Raw genomic sequence first — 16,944 nt, 5'->3', positions numbered from 1 at the left:
ATTGTGGATCCTGGCCATTACCTAAACACAAAATGCTGAAGACTAACTTTTCCTTTGGGTGTTCCCAAATTCTGAACAAAATCATTTCTGCAGGTCTGAACTTCCTATAAACACGAGCATAGCTTGGAACAGGAGATTATTAAACTGACACAGTGCACTCTCTAAAAAAGTCTTCTTGTGGGAGAGGACAGTCTTGTCAAGAGCAAGATTAACAGCTTTTTCTGTGTCCTTGAGTAACAATTTTAAAAATAATGAACTAGATGTTGGGTAGAGATCACAAAATTTTTCTTTATCAAGGAAATCAATCATCTCTGCTGGGAATCACTTTTACGGAGGAAACACTAAAAGGATTACACACACATTGTATTTTCATGGAAACAGACCTGACAGAATTATTAACATTTTTTCAACACCTCTACTTCTTTACAGGTAAGAAGGCTAGCGAGTGGAGAAGACAGAGGCAATCAGGGTTGGGCAGAAAAATCTCTAATTCCTTTGACATCCTCTCCAACTCTAACAAGAGCAATTCCTTGCTGCTCATTTGAATAAAAACTGGTGATTCTGTGGGTCACTAGCATTAGTCACATTTTTACAGCACTTCTTTTTGGGCCACGTGCCTGTTCCATATGTAGAAACAAAGAATGTTAGTAAGGTTTTCTGTTTCTATTATCCACTAGGTCAGTTCTAGCAAACAAAAGTCTTCACTTACACCCTACTTAAAATGTGTATCCTTTCATTGTAACTATGACTCATTTCTCCCTGGGAAGATGCTAGAGATGCTAGAGTTTCTCCCTGGAAAAATGCTAGTTCTAGATGCACACTCTAGAACTATTTTAGTAACTTAAGAAAATCTCAAAGACATGTAAGAGTACTGTCATTTATGAACGGTGGATTTTTGCAACTCTGAACAAGGATTAAAAGACTAAGTTCATGTTAATGAGCACCTTCTGAAAAATGGTATTCTGCAAAAGTTACGGAAAAACACTTAGAACCCAAACTCCTTTCTGTAGACTGTGTAACACAAGCTACTGTTCCTTGTAAAAAGACTGATTTTGGGAAGCATTTCTGTTAAGAAACATATATTAAAACTTCTCACTTTGTTTCTTATAACTCTTTAAAGAAACTGAATTTAGAATACTTACCTAACCACGTTGCAATAAGAACAGAATCAATTCCCTCTATGGGCTCACATATTCTAGCAACTACTGGATGTATCTGTTGTGAGAGATAGTACTGAGTATCAATAGTAAGATTGCCTTGCTTTTGCAACTGTTCTGGAGCATATGCACGCTGGCTGGCACTGAGATCTGATCCATCCTAAGACAGGAGACACATAAGAAAAAAAGTGTGAAAAAAGTAAAATCTACATTTAGTCTATACAAGGGATCAGGCTTCAAATATTATGCATTACTTTAATGCAAAATTGTTACACAATCACTCTTCTTTTGGTTGATGTATTATGCATCCAATACAAATCCAGCGGTAATGAAAAAAAACAAAAAACAAAAACAACATAGCATTGCTGATGCTGGCATCAACTAGCAAGTTCAAGAATGTAAATCCAGCTTGTATTATTGCAGCCTACACGTGCAAATCAGTAAGAGTAGACAGAGTAAACAGTCCCATCTGTCAATTCTGAAATGCACAATGACAACACATTGTAACTATCAGCCCAGTTAAAAATACGCGGAGGACATGCATTTTGGATTCACTTTGTACTGAACGAGCATTATCGTTTTGCACAACAAGCAAATTCTAAGTCCTGTATAGCAAAACTGTATCTGTTTTGCTATGAAATTTATATTCTTTGGTTTTGTAAAGAAACAACATGAATGTTCAGAGAATGGACCATCTTTCATTGGCATGCAAGAAAAGAACAGAGGCAATAGTATCGATTCGAAAGAGCAAATTCTGAAATATATAAAAATACTGAAAGAAACACATGGTGACATCTCAAGTCAAGAGAGAAACTTCACTCAGAGGTTATAGTATATATTACATTCTTCTCCAACTTGAAAGAGGAAGATAAGGAGAAAATAATTCAATTTGGGAAGGAAAGAATTAAATTGGAAACAGTATTCATGGAAGAATTAAATATCAACTCTAAGAAGAAGGTACTCTTCTGAAAAACATAACTCATTCAGTCTGTAAAATTGTATTCCCAGTCCGGAATTACACTAGGAAATTTTATTTTTAACGTGTGTCAGAAATCTTAAAGCAGCAGTATTTTAGCAAGCATTCAGTGAGAGAAGTAAACTTTAATGTGGATGTGGTGGGGGAAAGTACCACAGCCTATTTTTTGCTAAGTATAGTCTCTTCTGTCCTTTTTAAAAGGAAAATAAAACCAGTGCATTAACATATGACACCTTCATTTTTCAGTTAAGACATGCTACTGGCTTCAACAAGGTCAGCAACCATGGACTGAAAACCCATCGCTAATAAAGACAGACTGCAAGCCACTGGTCCCTCCTACTCCTTTCAGACAACTTAGTATTCAGAACAAAATTAATTTAGGACTATTCAGCACATCCAGCTGCTTCACAAAAATAATTACAATGCAATTCCTTCAGCTCCCTTCTTTCAACAAGTACATTCTTTTCTTGTATTGTGCCATTGCTCAGCCGTACCCATGGCCCAGCTTTCAGAGTCTTGGCAGCTTCATCATGCCAGGCTAAGAACTCTCAACTGATATTTTCCAATTTTGAACAATGAAGGAGCTGAAATACAGCTCCACTGTAGAAGTCACACTGCCAAGGCCATCAGTTTAGCATAAGAGATCCCTTGGTCCATCTAATCCAACAGAAAGTTTATCAAATTTCCCAGTCTACTCAACAGAGGTACAGCCAGACCCAGTGACTAGGTTGAGACTGGAAATTAACATTGACACTATTTGACCACCACCACCAGTTGGCTTTCCAAGAATGACAGGTTCTTCACCCCCAGAATTTTCTTCTCCTTAAAACGAAGACTGGATATTTTCCTTAAAAATAGTCCTTGTTCCAAACAGAAATTTATTCAGGGAAATTTTATCAGTTACTATATGGAAACAGTCACACGAGCTAAGCTGATCACAATGGTTCTTTCTGGCTCCATAAAACTACACTTAATACAGAAGACTATTTTAAACTATAACATAACCTCACTACAAAGAAATGCCAAAACTTTTTTCCAGGAGTTGAGCTGGTTTTCTTTGCCATCTCTCAAAACAATACCTAGTGTTTAGCTATAAATAAAGACATTTTTACCTGACAAATGATATATGACACTGTGTCTCCTGCCTTCACCTTTCGGCCTCCTTGAGAGTTTATCCACATGGCAACATGCACATGTGGCAAACTTTTTTTGTCAGGATAATCCTGTGGATCTTTTGTCAATGCCTAAGAGATCAAAGGAGGAAACAGAAACGTAACTATTAGAAAAGTATTTTACTCAGTGATGGACGACTTGGAACTTTAAAAGACAGGATTACATTCGTAGCTATCTTAATCCATCTACTGTTCACAAGTACATTTGCAACACAAAAAAAAGATGAAAAAAATCGTAATAAAGGTATTTTCCAGACATATTAAGGTCTAGGTACTAATCCTTCACACTTTAAAAATGTTATTATCAATAAAAGAGAGGATGCTTTTACAATTACTGTCTGAAAAATGCATTACATTAAAAGCACAACAGTTCAAACCAGTTACAGATACAATGCAATTGCTTTAAAATTAAATTGAAGATGAAAACATTACACAAAATACAAAAATACAGCCAGAGATTACCTTCTTACCCCTCCACCAGTTCAGGTCATAAAAATAAATTTGAATACCAACTAGCGAAATGTATTTAACAAGCTCTGTGGCAAGAGGATATAACTGGATTTAAATATTTTCATGTATCTCATACTACTAAGATTTCACAAAGAGATCTTCATTTACATCAAATAAAAAATGCATTTAAATATTTTCCATCATCCCAGTTTTTAGAAGCAACTTATATATTTGACTTAATAGTGAAATACGTCTTTTTTCCAAATAGCAAAACAGAGGAACATTCAGCATTTGAAGGGAAAATTATTCCATATATATTTTTTACTGGGATACTAAGAACTCTTAGAATATCTGCATCAGAACAGTCTTTTTTAAGTCAACCACTTAAAAATAAAATAAAATTAAAAAATCAATCACTGATTTCTCTAACATTCGTGTGACAAGTGCGAAAAGCATGAGCTAGCGTGTCATTCTCACAGTGCAGAGTCTGTGGGGGAGACAGCAGGATAGGACAAGACACAAAGCCTTCAGCACCACAAGGTGTTTTTTCTCATATTGTAGGATCTTTGCAGTATGTTCCATGCTATTCAGTATCTAATAAAACCCCTGATATTTCACAGCATCATAAGGATTAAAAATATTTTTATCAGCTGTCAATATATTCAAAAACAGTAAAGTTTTTCTGAGACAGGAAAGAGCGAAGACATAATTTACCTTGTTTATTTCAAACTGATTTACTGGGATCTGGCCATTGATCACATTTTCTCCAATTTCTATAAGCCGCCTTTGAATGTTTTCCACAATTATGTCTCGGGGCTGATCAGAAAGAATCTGACTAATTATATAGCTGTAAAAACAGTCCAGAAATGAAGAAAAGCTTAAGACACACAAAACAAAACCATTAAGCACAATCCTCTCTTCCCCTGGGTTACCTCTAGAAATTAAAGAGCCTCAGGATGAAGTCTGGTACAAAATTTACAGAAATTTGCCAGGATATTTCATGTTGTGTTTTATTTATTTACTTATTTTACTAAAAGCAAATTATTGTAAATACTACTAATGTTAAACATAGATTTGGAATTGTTGAGTGCAACTGGTTTCTATTTTCTGCTCCCATTTCATTTTGCCATTTAATATTCCACAGCAGGTATCTTAAGATGGGGGAGAACATATAAAGTAAGCAAAGTCTTGCCTATTTCTGTAAAATGTGGTTGGAAGATCTGCCAGCTGCAGAAGAGTTAGTCACTAAAGAACACTCTCAAACACTTGTATAGCTTTAATTACTAATACATTCCTAACTTGGAAAAATTTGCTTCTATTATGATGCATCTTTTCTTAGAAAATGCAAGTCTTAAGAACAGTAAGTGTGTGGTATATTTTTACAGATGTAAAAACTTATTCAGTTTTTGATGCATTTGGACCACAACTTAAGTTTTCTAGAGGCAGTACACAATCTGAGTCAGCCGCCAGATGACCATCTCTCCACCCACTCCAGTTTTCCTTCTACAGTGCTAAATGCATTACCTCTATTGAATTTAAGTATGAAAATGTCCTGTGTGATGACAATCAATAAATGATCAATCCAATATCCATCATAATGAAGGATCAAAAGAGTCTCATTTGAAAAACAGAAGAGAAACAGCCTCTGAGGAAGGGATCATCTCCTCAGGCTGCACCCTGTGCACTTCCAGCTTTATTAGAGAATGCTGACAGAGCTGATCACCAGCTTCTTTATCCATCTTTGAACAAAAAAATCTGACCTAAAACCTATGACTCCAAATGCAGAGAGCACCTACCATTTTTACAAGATTTCAGCTGTGGTTTATTAAACTTTATATACAAAATTGTGACAACTCAAATGCAAATGATATCGAACATTTATGAAGCGTGTATTGTTTTGAAACAGAACAAAGAGGACAACACCACAAAGAAACTCACTTTCCAGTCTCTTTTGCAAGATCACACCAGTCTCTTCGGACGATGTCCAGTCCTTTCAGTTCTTGTTTAGTTACATATTTCCCATCTCCTGTTGGTTCCACAGTAAGAGCAGCATATTTCTTCTTCTTCAGCAGTAGCAAGGACTTAAAGACTCCATCAATATCGATTTCCAACAATTTGTAGAGCTTGTTCACTTCACTTTTGATCTGTGAATGTGCCAACATTAAAATAAAATCCAACACCTTAATAACTATCGACAAACTCAAGAATTATACATTTCTAGATGGAAGTTGAGTTTTAAAGCAAGTAACATCACACTCTGTGTGTTTGCACGCACATTTTAAAGACTCATCAGATAGATCATTAACTGTGAAATTAAGTAGACAGTAGTAAGTATCAGGTACTACTAAAATAACAGTTCACCACCCATTGGCTTCTTCAGGATTTACAGCCTGGTATATCCAACTCCCTACCAAAACTAAGCAGGGCAGAGAAGCATGGGACTGTCTGTGACCTTGCTTGTGACTGACTCCAGCCCATTTTACTAGGGCAACTACTCAGAGAATCACAGAATGGTTTGGGTTGGAAGGAACCTTACAAGATTATCTAGTTCCAACCATCATGCCATGAGCAGGGACACCATGCACTCCTTCTAGCTTCTCACATAAATTAAGCAAACAAAAGACAGTCATTTAGACAGGATATGGAAATTGCTTTATGAAAAGAGACGCCTTACAAAGACACTTTTTCCCCCCACCCCTAATCCAGGGAGGGGAGGGAGAACTATCACTGCAGACCAGAGCCCTGTTTATGTTAGGAAAAACATGCACAGATGTGCAAGTGTGTATTTATATTCTTCCCCACAACACGCCTACATTTTCTATAGCCTGATTTCTTTGAGAGGAAAAGGTGCCATTTTTCTACACGCAGGTTATGTCTTCTCCACATGCAAAAGTCTGAAATTGCACTTGATACATTGTCTTAATAGTGCCAAACATCAAGTTGCTCCACATCTCTTACCTCTATTCTAAGAAGACAGAAGTGCAGCATCTCAACACAGCCACGTATCTTCAACAACCACCTTTGGTGCCTGCACACATTCGCCCACCTACTGGCTTGGCTAAAAGTTCCCCAGCTGCATTTTTCTGTCTTCATATATTTTTACTTTACCTTCTTCAACAGAATATCTGTATATTGCTCCTCAGACATCCTGTTCTGTCTTCACATGTTCTACTCTTAATTTTCTTCCCTCTGTAACTTACTTTCCGCCTTGGTTTTCAGTATGACTCTATACACTCTTACACCTCCATTACCTCCAGTTCTCTTGTCAGAGACCGCCAACTATGAACCATCCTCTTCTAATGCCTCACTGAAGTTTTAGATAAAGTTCTTTTGCCATCTAACACATACCCTCACTAAGACAGGAACAGTACTTTCAGCATAAAATCTCATTGGTTTTCTATCTAGCCTTGGGCCCGCATTACCAGTTAACTAAAACTTTTCTCACAAATTTTCCCTGTGTATGTATGTGTTCAGTTTTTCTCATTGAGATCTCCATTCTTCCTATTGCATGAACTAGCAACACTTTTAATAATCTGGGTCAATCCTTAAGAGTTTTATATTCCTTGTATATTTATAAATTATGAAGGACATCATAAGGCAAAACCATTTTGCCAAGAGGTTCATATTTTGTTCATTGAAAGCAACCAAACAGTTCTTCTGAATATTTTTCTGCTATTTTTTAAAGTATTTTCAGTTTTTTTAAATCATACTGATCAAGTGCTTAAAAACCAGCAACAGCGCAGGATTGAACGTAACAGAAAATCTGATTGAGAAGGATTCACAGAAAATGAGAAATATATGAAGTTCTGCTGAGTCATGACTAAAAGGAGCCTGGATATAAATAATGGGGGGTAAAGGGCTGGAGTGAGCACAGCCAGAAACCTGTGAGATAAAGCATTAGATGGGAAAATCCAGAAAGAAGACAAGACAATTTTCTCCAATGGAAAAACAATTAATCGCTCAGAGGAATCCTTCAATGCTGAAGACAACCTATACATTCACACTCTACATCAGAACAGGGGTACAAACGCTAACTACTCTCGCAGTAATTGCACTAAACCTGTGTGCCTTCCAAGCAGTCTGCATTAAAGCAAAACTATCATGAATACAACATAAATATTCCTCATCTCTGAACATGGAACTTTGGGAAAGAAATTATTATGCAATAGAACAGTGATATTTCTTAGAGTGTTCCTCTCAACAGAAACCATTCTCCATCCTGAAAATTGTTTATATTAATTGTGCAAAATAAGGAGAACCTAAAGGATATAAGCGTTAGGAAAAAAGTCACTACCACTTTCTTGAGGAATAAACAAATGACCAAGAAACACACAAACCAAGAAACCCAATAACCACTTTTGTATGGAACCATAGAATCATTTAGATTGGAAAAGACCCTCAAGATCATCAGGTCCAACCGTTAACCCAGCACTGCCAAGTTGACCACTAAACCATGTCCAGAAGAACCTCATCTACACGTCTTTTAAACACCTCCAGGGATGGTGACTCCACCACTTCCCTGGGCAGCCTGTTCCAATGCCTAACAACCCCTTCTGTGAAGGAATGTTTCTTAATATCCAATCTGAACCTTTCCTGGCGCAACCTGAGGCCATTTCCTTTTGTCCTATCACTTGCTGTTTAGGAGAAGAGACCAACACCCACAAAAAGAATAGCTAGAGCCACAACTTTGACAATTGTGGTGCTAAGTTTGAGTGTGTGCTTGTTTACGTACATAAGTTTATTCACTTATAAAAACAAGTACATGATATGAAAACATTATTCAAAACGCATCTGTGGGTTGTTCCATCCCCCCCCCCCAAACAACCGATATAGCTTAAGATTCGACTCTTAAAAAGAATCATTAAGCAGGCAACAAGTTCAAAAACATACCTATTCTCTCAGTAAACCTGAATCAGTCAGACGTATTTAAACTATGATGATGATCCTGTCAGACTTCGTAAAAACTATTATTTAACTCTTCCTCTATGATGTTTAGCCAGTACAGGAGTACAGGGACAAAAACCAAACCAGAGAAAACACACCCACAGCTAGAGTAAAATGAAACCTTCTTACACACTAGCATATGTACACTTGCAATTATAGTCTTTTATGTGGCAAGCAAAAAAAAGAGAGATTTCTTTCCTCCATGCCATCAGCCCTCCTGCTACCCAGTTACGACATCAAGGTATTATTCCTTTTTCCATGCTCCTGAGATGCACCTACTTCTCAAAGTACCAACTTAGCACAAAGGCGGAAGTACTGTAAAAAACAAACAAACAAACAACAACAAAAAAACCCCCACAAAACACAAAACAAAACAAACCCCAAACCAACCAAACAACCCCCCCAAAAACAAACAAACAAACAAACAAAACAAAAACCCACAAAAACAACACAAAACCCCACAGACTCACTCTTGGAAAAAACCTCTATTTTTTGTTTTGTTTTGTTTTTTTTAGAACTTCCATAGCTCTCATTTTCATCACAATTTCTTCCATCTTTCAAAAATAACTTCTCTCATATAATTTCTTTAAAATGTTCCTAAAAATTTCTCACTTCTCTGCTGCAATTTCAGAGAGCCACAAAACTTCCACATCTTCAGTTACCCATGGCTAATCAAACACGTCTCTTCTGTGTCTAGTATATGTTGGAAATTAATATTTTATTTTACCACTGGAAATCTGATGGCGCATAGAGTGTAATATATACTACATAACTAAACAAAACCAAACTGACAGACATCTCTCCTGTCAAAATAAAAATCATTGAAATCAAAACTCTGTTCACGTCATAACTGGAACTAATATGAAGGAAATGTACCTTACATTTTGGCTTACCTAGTATTCAGATAGTTTCCTGGTAACTTATGATTGGTAAAAAAGCTCATTATAAAATTAAATGTTTCATTTTAATTTAATCACTTCTAAAAATGCAGAGTAGCTACACCTGAAGATTGGGCATTCTGAGCTTTTACTACTCCATAGCTTCCAGACACGGCCAAGCTCTTCTTCCCTGTGGCCTAATCTCTGCTTATGCCATGAAGCCCTCTATTAATCCTATCTGCTCCACTCAGTGCTACAACACAGACATTTAGGAAAGCTTTAAAAAGAAAAAAGTCCTTACCTTGTTCCCCAGCTTGAATACCTCATCCAAATTGGTGCTATTAGTGTTTATCATAATGGAATCCGTGTCTCCATAAATTACTTCAAGGTTCATCTAAATGAAACAAATTTGTTTTGAAAAAGAAAACAGAAACACTCCCATCTTTTTCAAGTCCCATCTAATTTTCAAGATTCAAAAAGATCACTGTCTGTGTATTACCCCTTAAATACTAAAAAGCAGAAAAATGTAAAGTTTTTACTGGTAAGTCTATACATTTCACTAAGACATACTTGAATTTAAATAGAACAATGAAACCACTGTTATGTTTTTAAAAAATCACTGTTCCGTTTTGTACATAAGTAGTTAAAATTTTACTAAATGAATGCCAGAAAAGTAAGTCGGTGAACAAGCCTAATCTTGAGAAACAGTAGGAACTCTAATCAGAAATAACTTTGGACTGCTAGGACACACAAAGATCACATAGACTCAAAGACTGCTGGACAAATGCTGGCTATTCAGATAAGGCATTTAGCCAATGTTCTTGACACGTAATACTACAGTCAGGTTCCTACCCCATTTGTAGCCATCACAATACTATTAAAACAAAAAGTCATTCTGGATTAAAACAAAACAAAAAACCTTAGATAATCTATTGCAAATCTAGTGAAAGCATTGACTACTGGATACAGTAACCGAGAATACCACAGTGCTGTCCAGATCAGGCTGCTGCTCTTACGCTTTTCCATATTGTGCTTCATATTTCCATCTTCCCACTCCCACCTTTTTTCTTCTGCTGTAATCTAATTACCTGTGCTAGTCCTCCCCTATCCAGCAGATAGTTTAGGGAACAAGGAACTCCTTTTGGGTAAGAATCTACCTACTATGACCCACAAGTTTTGTATCCCCTGGTTGAACCACTGAACAATAACACCTGGAGATAAACACAAACACCTCCTTGAATCCTTCTCTCTGACTGACCCTCTGCCCTTCATATCATCTCTCATTGTGATCCTTGTAACAATTCAAATGCCCTACTTGGAAAAGATTGTGTTTAAGCACCAGCCAGACTGCTGGGATAATGGAGCAAACTCTGGACAAATTGAAGCACGTAAAAAAGCCTGAGGTGCATATGAAAGGCATAGGAAGAAAAAAGGTGAAAAGAAAAATTGTCAACACCAGTAAATGTCACCAAAAAAAAAATGGGCAGATGCATCCAATTACATAATATTAACTTGGGGGGGGAAAAAACAAAACAAAACCAACCAACCAAAACAACAACAAACACATACACTCAAAAGCCAAACAACAAACAAACAAAAAAACCCCACACCAACAAAACAAAAACCTGATGTCTTCAGCAGCAGAAAAATCAATGCAGCTGTAAAAACTTGAACATGGCTATGTCCATGTTAAATTCCATACAGTCAAAAAAACACCATCACAGAGTTTAAAGTATGCCAAAAAGTAAACCATAATAAAACACTATAACACACGGTGTAACAGGTCTATGAGTAAACTCTAATTAGCACTGTTGCTAATTTGCTTGAAATAGTTGCACATAGGCTTCAAGCAGGGGCCAGATCATATCTGTGGTAGGAAAAGAAAAAAAGCTATAATCCATTAGGAAGGATTACATTTGTAAACCAGGCATCCTAAGAAGTGATTTCAGGTCTGTTTGGGTTATAGTTCTCCTAGAATAAAAAAATTTCACCAGGTGTGCTCTTTAAGGGTTGTTGTTTAATGAAAATGCTCAGCATTACCTTTTGCACCATCTCCTTGGTATGCATCAAAATCTGAAATAAAAAAAAATAATCAAAGATTAGCGTATGATATAATTACAAGCTAATACATGCAAACATATCCATTAGGTTGCTAACTCCAAATGCTCTCACCTTTCAAAACAAAGCAAAACACCTCTCTCCTGGCAACACATAGTTACCTCAATACTCTTATTACATGAGTAAATTCTCATCTGACCTTGTATTAATGCTATTATTAACTCCCCTAAAACAAGATTAAAACAAATCTCAAAATTGCATGTGCACACACACATTTTCCCTAAGGAAAAAAAGAACATTGACTCAAATGCTCAAATAAAACCTAATCAGGAAGTGCCAAAATTAAGCCTCTTTCAGTAATTTAGGTCAGTCGTTTTCTTCATCTCCATTATCTTACCTGTTGAAATAATATATATAGAATATATAATATTTTAATTGATACAAAATATATAACCTGTCTTACTCAGTAGTCTGGATAGTGCTTGCTCAACAAGAACCTAGTCAAAAGGTGGATTACCCTTGTAATGATATCAAAATTAGTCTTCAAAAAGCAAACTACTTAGGGAAACCAGAACTATCATAGAGATAGGATACAGATACTGAATCGCTGGGGAAATCCAGGCGTAACGAGATTTGTTTGTGTCCTGAATGCTCTGAGTAGCAATTCTCTGAACCTTATAAATAGCTGTAGAGACCTTACACAAGTAGGCTACCGCTTCCATCTCTGACACTGGTGAGCATAGTGGAGAGGGTGGGAAGAGCACACCATCTGAAGCCACAGACATGGCTGTAGCACATAAAAGCCAAAATAAAACTAAACTGATGACCAAAAAATGTAGCTGCTGCAGCAGCAAAGGCTTGGTGAAGTTTGCACAGCTGCATGAGAAGCAACATCTGATCTGTCCCTTCAGTCACCTGGCCGTGTTTCTACTGGCTTCCCCGTTTCCTTCCTTGTCAGCATCCTGGTGCTCTGACACACAGCTCCAGATTCCACCTGGTTAGTCCCAGTTCCCTGGCTTCTCTCCTTTCTATCCCCACTCAGCATAAACCTCAGTTCTATTTCAGCTAGTCCTGCTACTTGTACACATTTACACTTCTAATTTTCTTAAAGAGGATTACTTCGAATTACTTGTTACAGCAACAATAGATCAGAGTCTGTTAGGTGAATATGAACACTTTGGTAGTCTAGCTTTAAAGACCGTCAGGCAGCATGCTATTTTAACAGGTCATATTAAATTGAATAACCTATAGTCTAAGTTTTATTATTTTTCATACATTAAATTGCAGTACTCCTTGGCCATATTTACCAAAAAGGCAGAACTATAACCTGTAGTCAAGAAGTCTGTGACAGTGAGCTGAGTAGTAGAAATCAGCAGGGATGAGGAAAGAAAGGATGAACTGGGAAGGGCTCAGTGGGAGAGAAATCTCATGACTTTCACACAGCCAAGGAGCCTAAAATGAATCAAAGAATCTTAAGCATTGTGATCTTGACTACTGCAGCAAGCAATTCTGAAACAAAGGTGAAATGTCCATCTCTACGTAACAGTGCATGGACAGGATGACAACACTGTCATTCCTTCAACATTAACAGCATTCTGAACCTTTAGACAACCACAGTGATGAATACTGAAGTATGATGCTCCATTATGCTTTTTCCGTTTGTTTTAAATGATGCACCACAGAATTAAGCATCAAAAGCTATATTCCCCTGGCATTCTTAGCTTTGCAATGCTTGACTTAGCAGACTTGATATTCTGTTTCAACGTAGTTCCTATTCAGACAGGTTTTCTAGCCACTTTCACCTTCAAAGAGAAATGCAGCTAAGGATGGACTCATTCTCCCAAAGTCTAAAGACATGAACTAAGGAAACATTATATACCATTCCCTTCAAGGCAGTTAAGGCAAGGTTAGGTTCCACACCACGACGGAATTCTGACACAGCTTTCTCACAACGAATGCCCTTATCAGGGTTATTTTCCAAGCATATATGTATCCCTAGGGATTTACACACTTTGGGTCAAGTTCAAAACACCAGGTTAGTTTAAAGACCATACACTGTTGCTGCAAACTAGGTACTCAATGTGATGCCTGAACTCTGCTTAAGTCCCAAACTGCAAAACGCTAAGCTGGCCTCAATCTATGTAGACAAAAGGAAAATGGTTAATCTTAACTGCCGATTCACTCTAGGCTGTAGGTGCTCAGACGCACATTTTAATCAGAACCTTAAAAAACATATTCCACCCCTATTCATCTCCTTGTGAGTAATTCAGACGGCACCACTATAGCACCTTTCTATGGAGTTTTGAAATTATTCTAAAGACATGTATCACTGGTACATGACATCAAATTTCATATACTGTAATCAGAATTCCAACTTATTCACCCTCCCGCCCTTCTCTCACTTACTAGCTAACTCCTACACAGAAAGGGTGTATCTTTCCCTTAGTACTCCAAAAGCAAATGGGAGTCCCCGAAAGAAAACTAAAAATTGGACAGAGAAATGACGAGTTTATATGTAAAATGAAAGAAGGCCTACCATTTTTTCCCTTGATAATCTCTGGCATTTTCTACTTAATTCTCTGAAATGACGCTATTAATAGTTGGTTTTGGTTTTGGTTTTTTTTTTTTTTTCCAAATACGATTACCCCCTACCAAACAAATTGTTTGGCTGTGCAAAACCATTTCTCAATAGTCTCCAAGGACAGCACTGGATGTAATTACAAGAGGGTCACAGACGAGTTTGCTTCATCAAGTGACTGGCATATGCTAGTGCTACATAATCTGACAGGAGATCACTTGTAAGTGCCAACAGCTACAAAACACAAGGTTATAAAGCCTTGCTAAATTCATTAATGAGGCAGTTGGTAGTTATCTGATTTCACAGCAACACCTGCATATTTATCTTCTCATTACCAATTGGATGATGAATTTTTTTTCAAGCACATTTCAAAAATCTGCCAACTTCAAGTGTAAAAAAAAAATAAACTTTGTAGTTAATTTTTCCCTTAACAAAGTACAGCTGTTGAGAATAATTGTTCAAGATCTTACCCTGTAATGTCAACTGCAGCAGAACAAAGAGTATTTAATTAGCAAATCTATCCAGTAATTCAACACCTATTATATAAAATGCCTTCGTGATTTTATTCAGGATAATTTGCTAAGAGGGTTATTACTGACATTCAGATGAAATTTAAAATTCCTACGCAAGTCGAGTCATAATAGCAGTAATGATCCCCCCAATCAGGAGATACTGTGTCACACAAGGTACTTTTGCAATGCAGCAGCCGATTTCCTGACTTCTTAATTCCTGGGCACAGCTCAGTGAGAGCCCTTCATGCCAATATTGCAGTCAGCAATACATCCTTAATGGGACTCTATTAAAATACCTAGAATAAAAATGACTTTTTCTTTTTTTTTTTTTTTAGTTAAAAAGAATGACAGCACTGCTATCATATCAATCATTAGCAGTTTCTCAGACATGCACAGCAAAGGAAGGGAGGTTTATAGTGAGGCTGGGAAGACAGAAGAAAGAGAATGGGAAAATTGTTACTCGATAGTTTCCTTTTGCAAATAATATTGCACTGCTCATGAGAGCTGGATTGTCTCCTATTGCAGGCAATCCAAGTAGGAAGAATTAATTGCCTGGCAACCCATCTGTACAGCCATGTCCCCTCCCCCCAGCAAACAAACTTCTAAGAACCTGTGAACTTCTCAGCACAGCGAACATCTGTGAAATTCTATTTTAACTTTTTTCTCATAAAAGCAAGACCAGCAACACGCATTCTCTCACCCGTGAACTGCAAGTCAATATAAACTGAGAGACTGTAACTGCAGAGAAGCAAACTGCAAAATTCCCTGTCCTAATTCTACGGCAACTCACTAATTACTTAATTAAATGAGGAAAGATTTAGAAAAGGGAAGGATTAAAATAAATAAATACACAAAGAACAGCTTTACCTTTATCCATTACATCAAGTATTTTTAAATATACCTCATTAAAATACATGAAGGAGTACATTCTGACGTGAGGATACTAATGTGAAAACAAGCTAAGCTACCTTGGTTAAAAAAGAATGGGATGGGGCACAAAACAAACATGTTCATGCAAAGATTCTCACACAAATTTTCTGTAGATTCCTGGGACCACAGATGAGAAGGAATGGAAAGGGAGATTAAAGACCAGACCACAGACACTGACCAAAATGACTACAAAAACACTGCACCTAAGAAGCATTAAAAACCAAAACAACACCATCAAAAAGGCAAAAACAAAAACAACAAACCAACCCCCACAAACACACACCAACTTATGCATTCAACGTGTACAAGGCAAAAAACTAACACTCTGAGGGCCTTGGCAAAAATTGTGCTTTTTGAAGACCACCTGCAGTTATCTAGCGTAGACCTGATATTTTTTTCCAACTCAGCTGTTTACTTGTGCAATTTTATAGTAAGAAAATAATTCGGTCATCAGTTTTAGTAATTCATGTTAGCTAGTCCTTCCCACGACACAGAGGAACAAATGGGCAGGAAGAACTGTGTTCCACTATGTAAAACCACTCACTAATCTACATGAGAAGCATTTCTGAACTTCTATATTTTTGCAACCTGTTCATTAGCTTTGCTAGCATTTTGTGATAAGTAGCCTCTGAGACTGATAAACCACAGCCAGAGGACACTGCAAAAAGATTTTAAGGAGGATTTTCAAAAAAGGTTTCTATGGCTAGACAAAAATGCACAGATGTCATGAACAGAAATGAAAGAAAAGATGGAAGCACCGTCTGCCACAAGGAATGAGGCACTGCAATATAGCATTTTCATTAAACAATCAATTTGATTTAGAAAAGTTTGAGTGACCAGATTCAAGCAGTTAATAAATATGTTTGTTTCAAAGAGCTTTTACTAAGTATTTGCTTTACTTGACAATTCGTTCAGTTACACCTCTTAGGAAATATTAACAGCATCAGAAATACACTGCATGCTGCCAAAATTTTCCCTCCTTTTTTTTTTTTAAAGAAAACCCACTGAAATTAACTGTCCATACTCCGCCCAACAAAGTTGACAGACATTAATACAGCTTTCATACATGCTGTGTATAAAGCCAGTATTGGATGGTGCACCAAAACCAAAGAGAGAATGGTTCCAAGGTCTGGAGCAGCATACACGAAGATCCAGCAACACACCTTAACGTGTCTACAAAAGGTAGGATCTTCTGCCACACAAATAGCAGAAAACACACAAAAAAGGCAGCAACAGAAATATGGAAATGTGCCAAACACAACAAAAATCATGAGTGCCTTCATCACATT

General features: G+C 37.0%; 1 protein-coding gene across 3 annotated transcripts in view; it reads right to left on the bottom strand.

Moving 5' to 3' along the window:
* POLA1 (DNA polymerase alpha 1, catalytic subunit) overlaps positions 1-16,944 on the bottom strand; it is a 206,134-nt gene that overhangs the window by 117,574 nt on the left and 71,616 nt on the right. For all 3 annotated transcript variants that reach the window (XM_082050694.1, XM_082050693.1, XM_082050695.1), the window contains 6 exons: positions 11,618-11,650; positions 9,879-9,971; positions 5,694-5,899; positions 4,470-4,602; positions 3,246-3,377; positions 1,143-1,317 (listed from right to left, as the gene is read on the bottom strand). In XM_082050694.1, the coding sequence (XP_081906820.1) occupies positions 1,143-1,317; positions 3,246-3,377; positions 4,470-4,602; positions 5,694-5,899; positions 9,879-9,971; positions 11,618-11,650 (772 nt within the window). The remainder of the gene's footprint in view (positions 1-1,142; positions 1,318-3,245; positions 3,378-4,469; positions 4,603-5,693; positions 5,900-9,878; positions 9,972-11,617; positions 11,651-16,944) is intronic.

This window comes from Streptopelia decaocto, assembly GCF_964273445.1.
Source record: "Streptopelia decaocto genome assembly, chromosome: 1".
Taxonomy (NCBI): domain Eukaryota; kingdom Metazoa; phylum Chordata; class Aves; order Columbiformes; family Columbidae; genus Streptopelia; species Streptopelia decaocto.
Note: the sequence above shows the minus strand (reverse complement) of the source record. Positions and strands in the feature narration are given on the sequence as shown.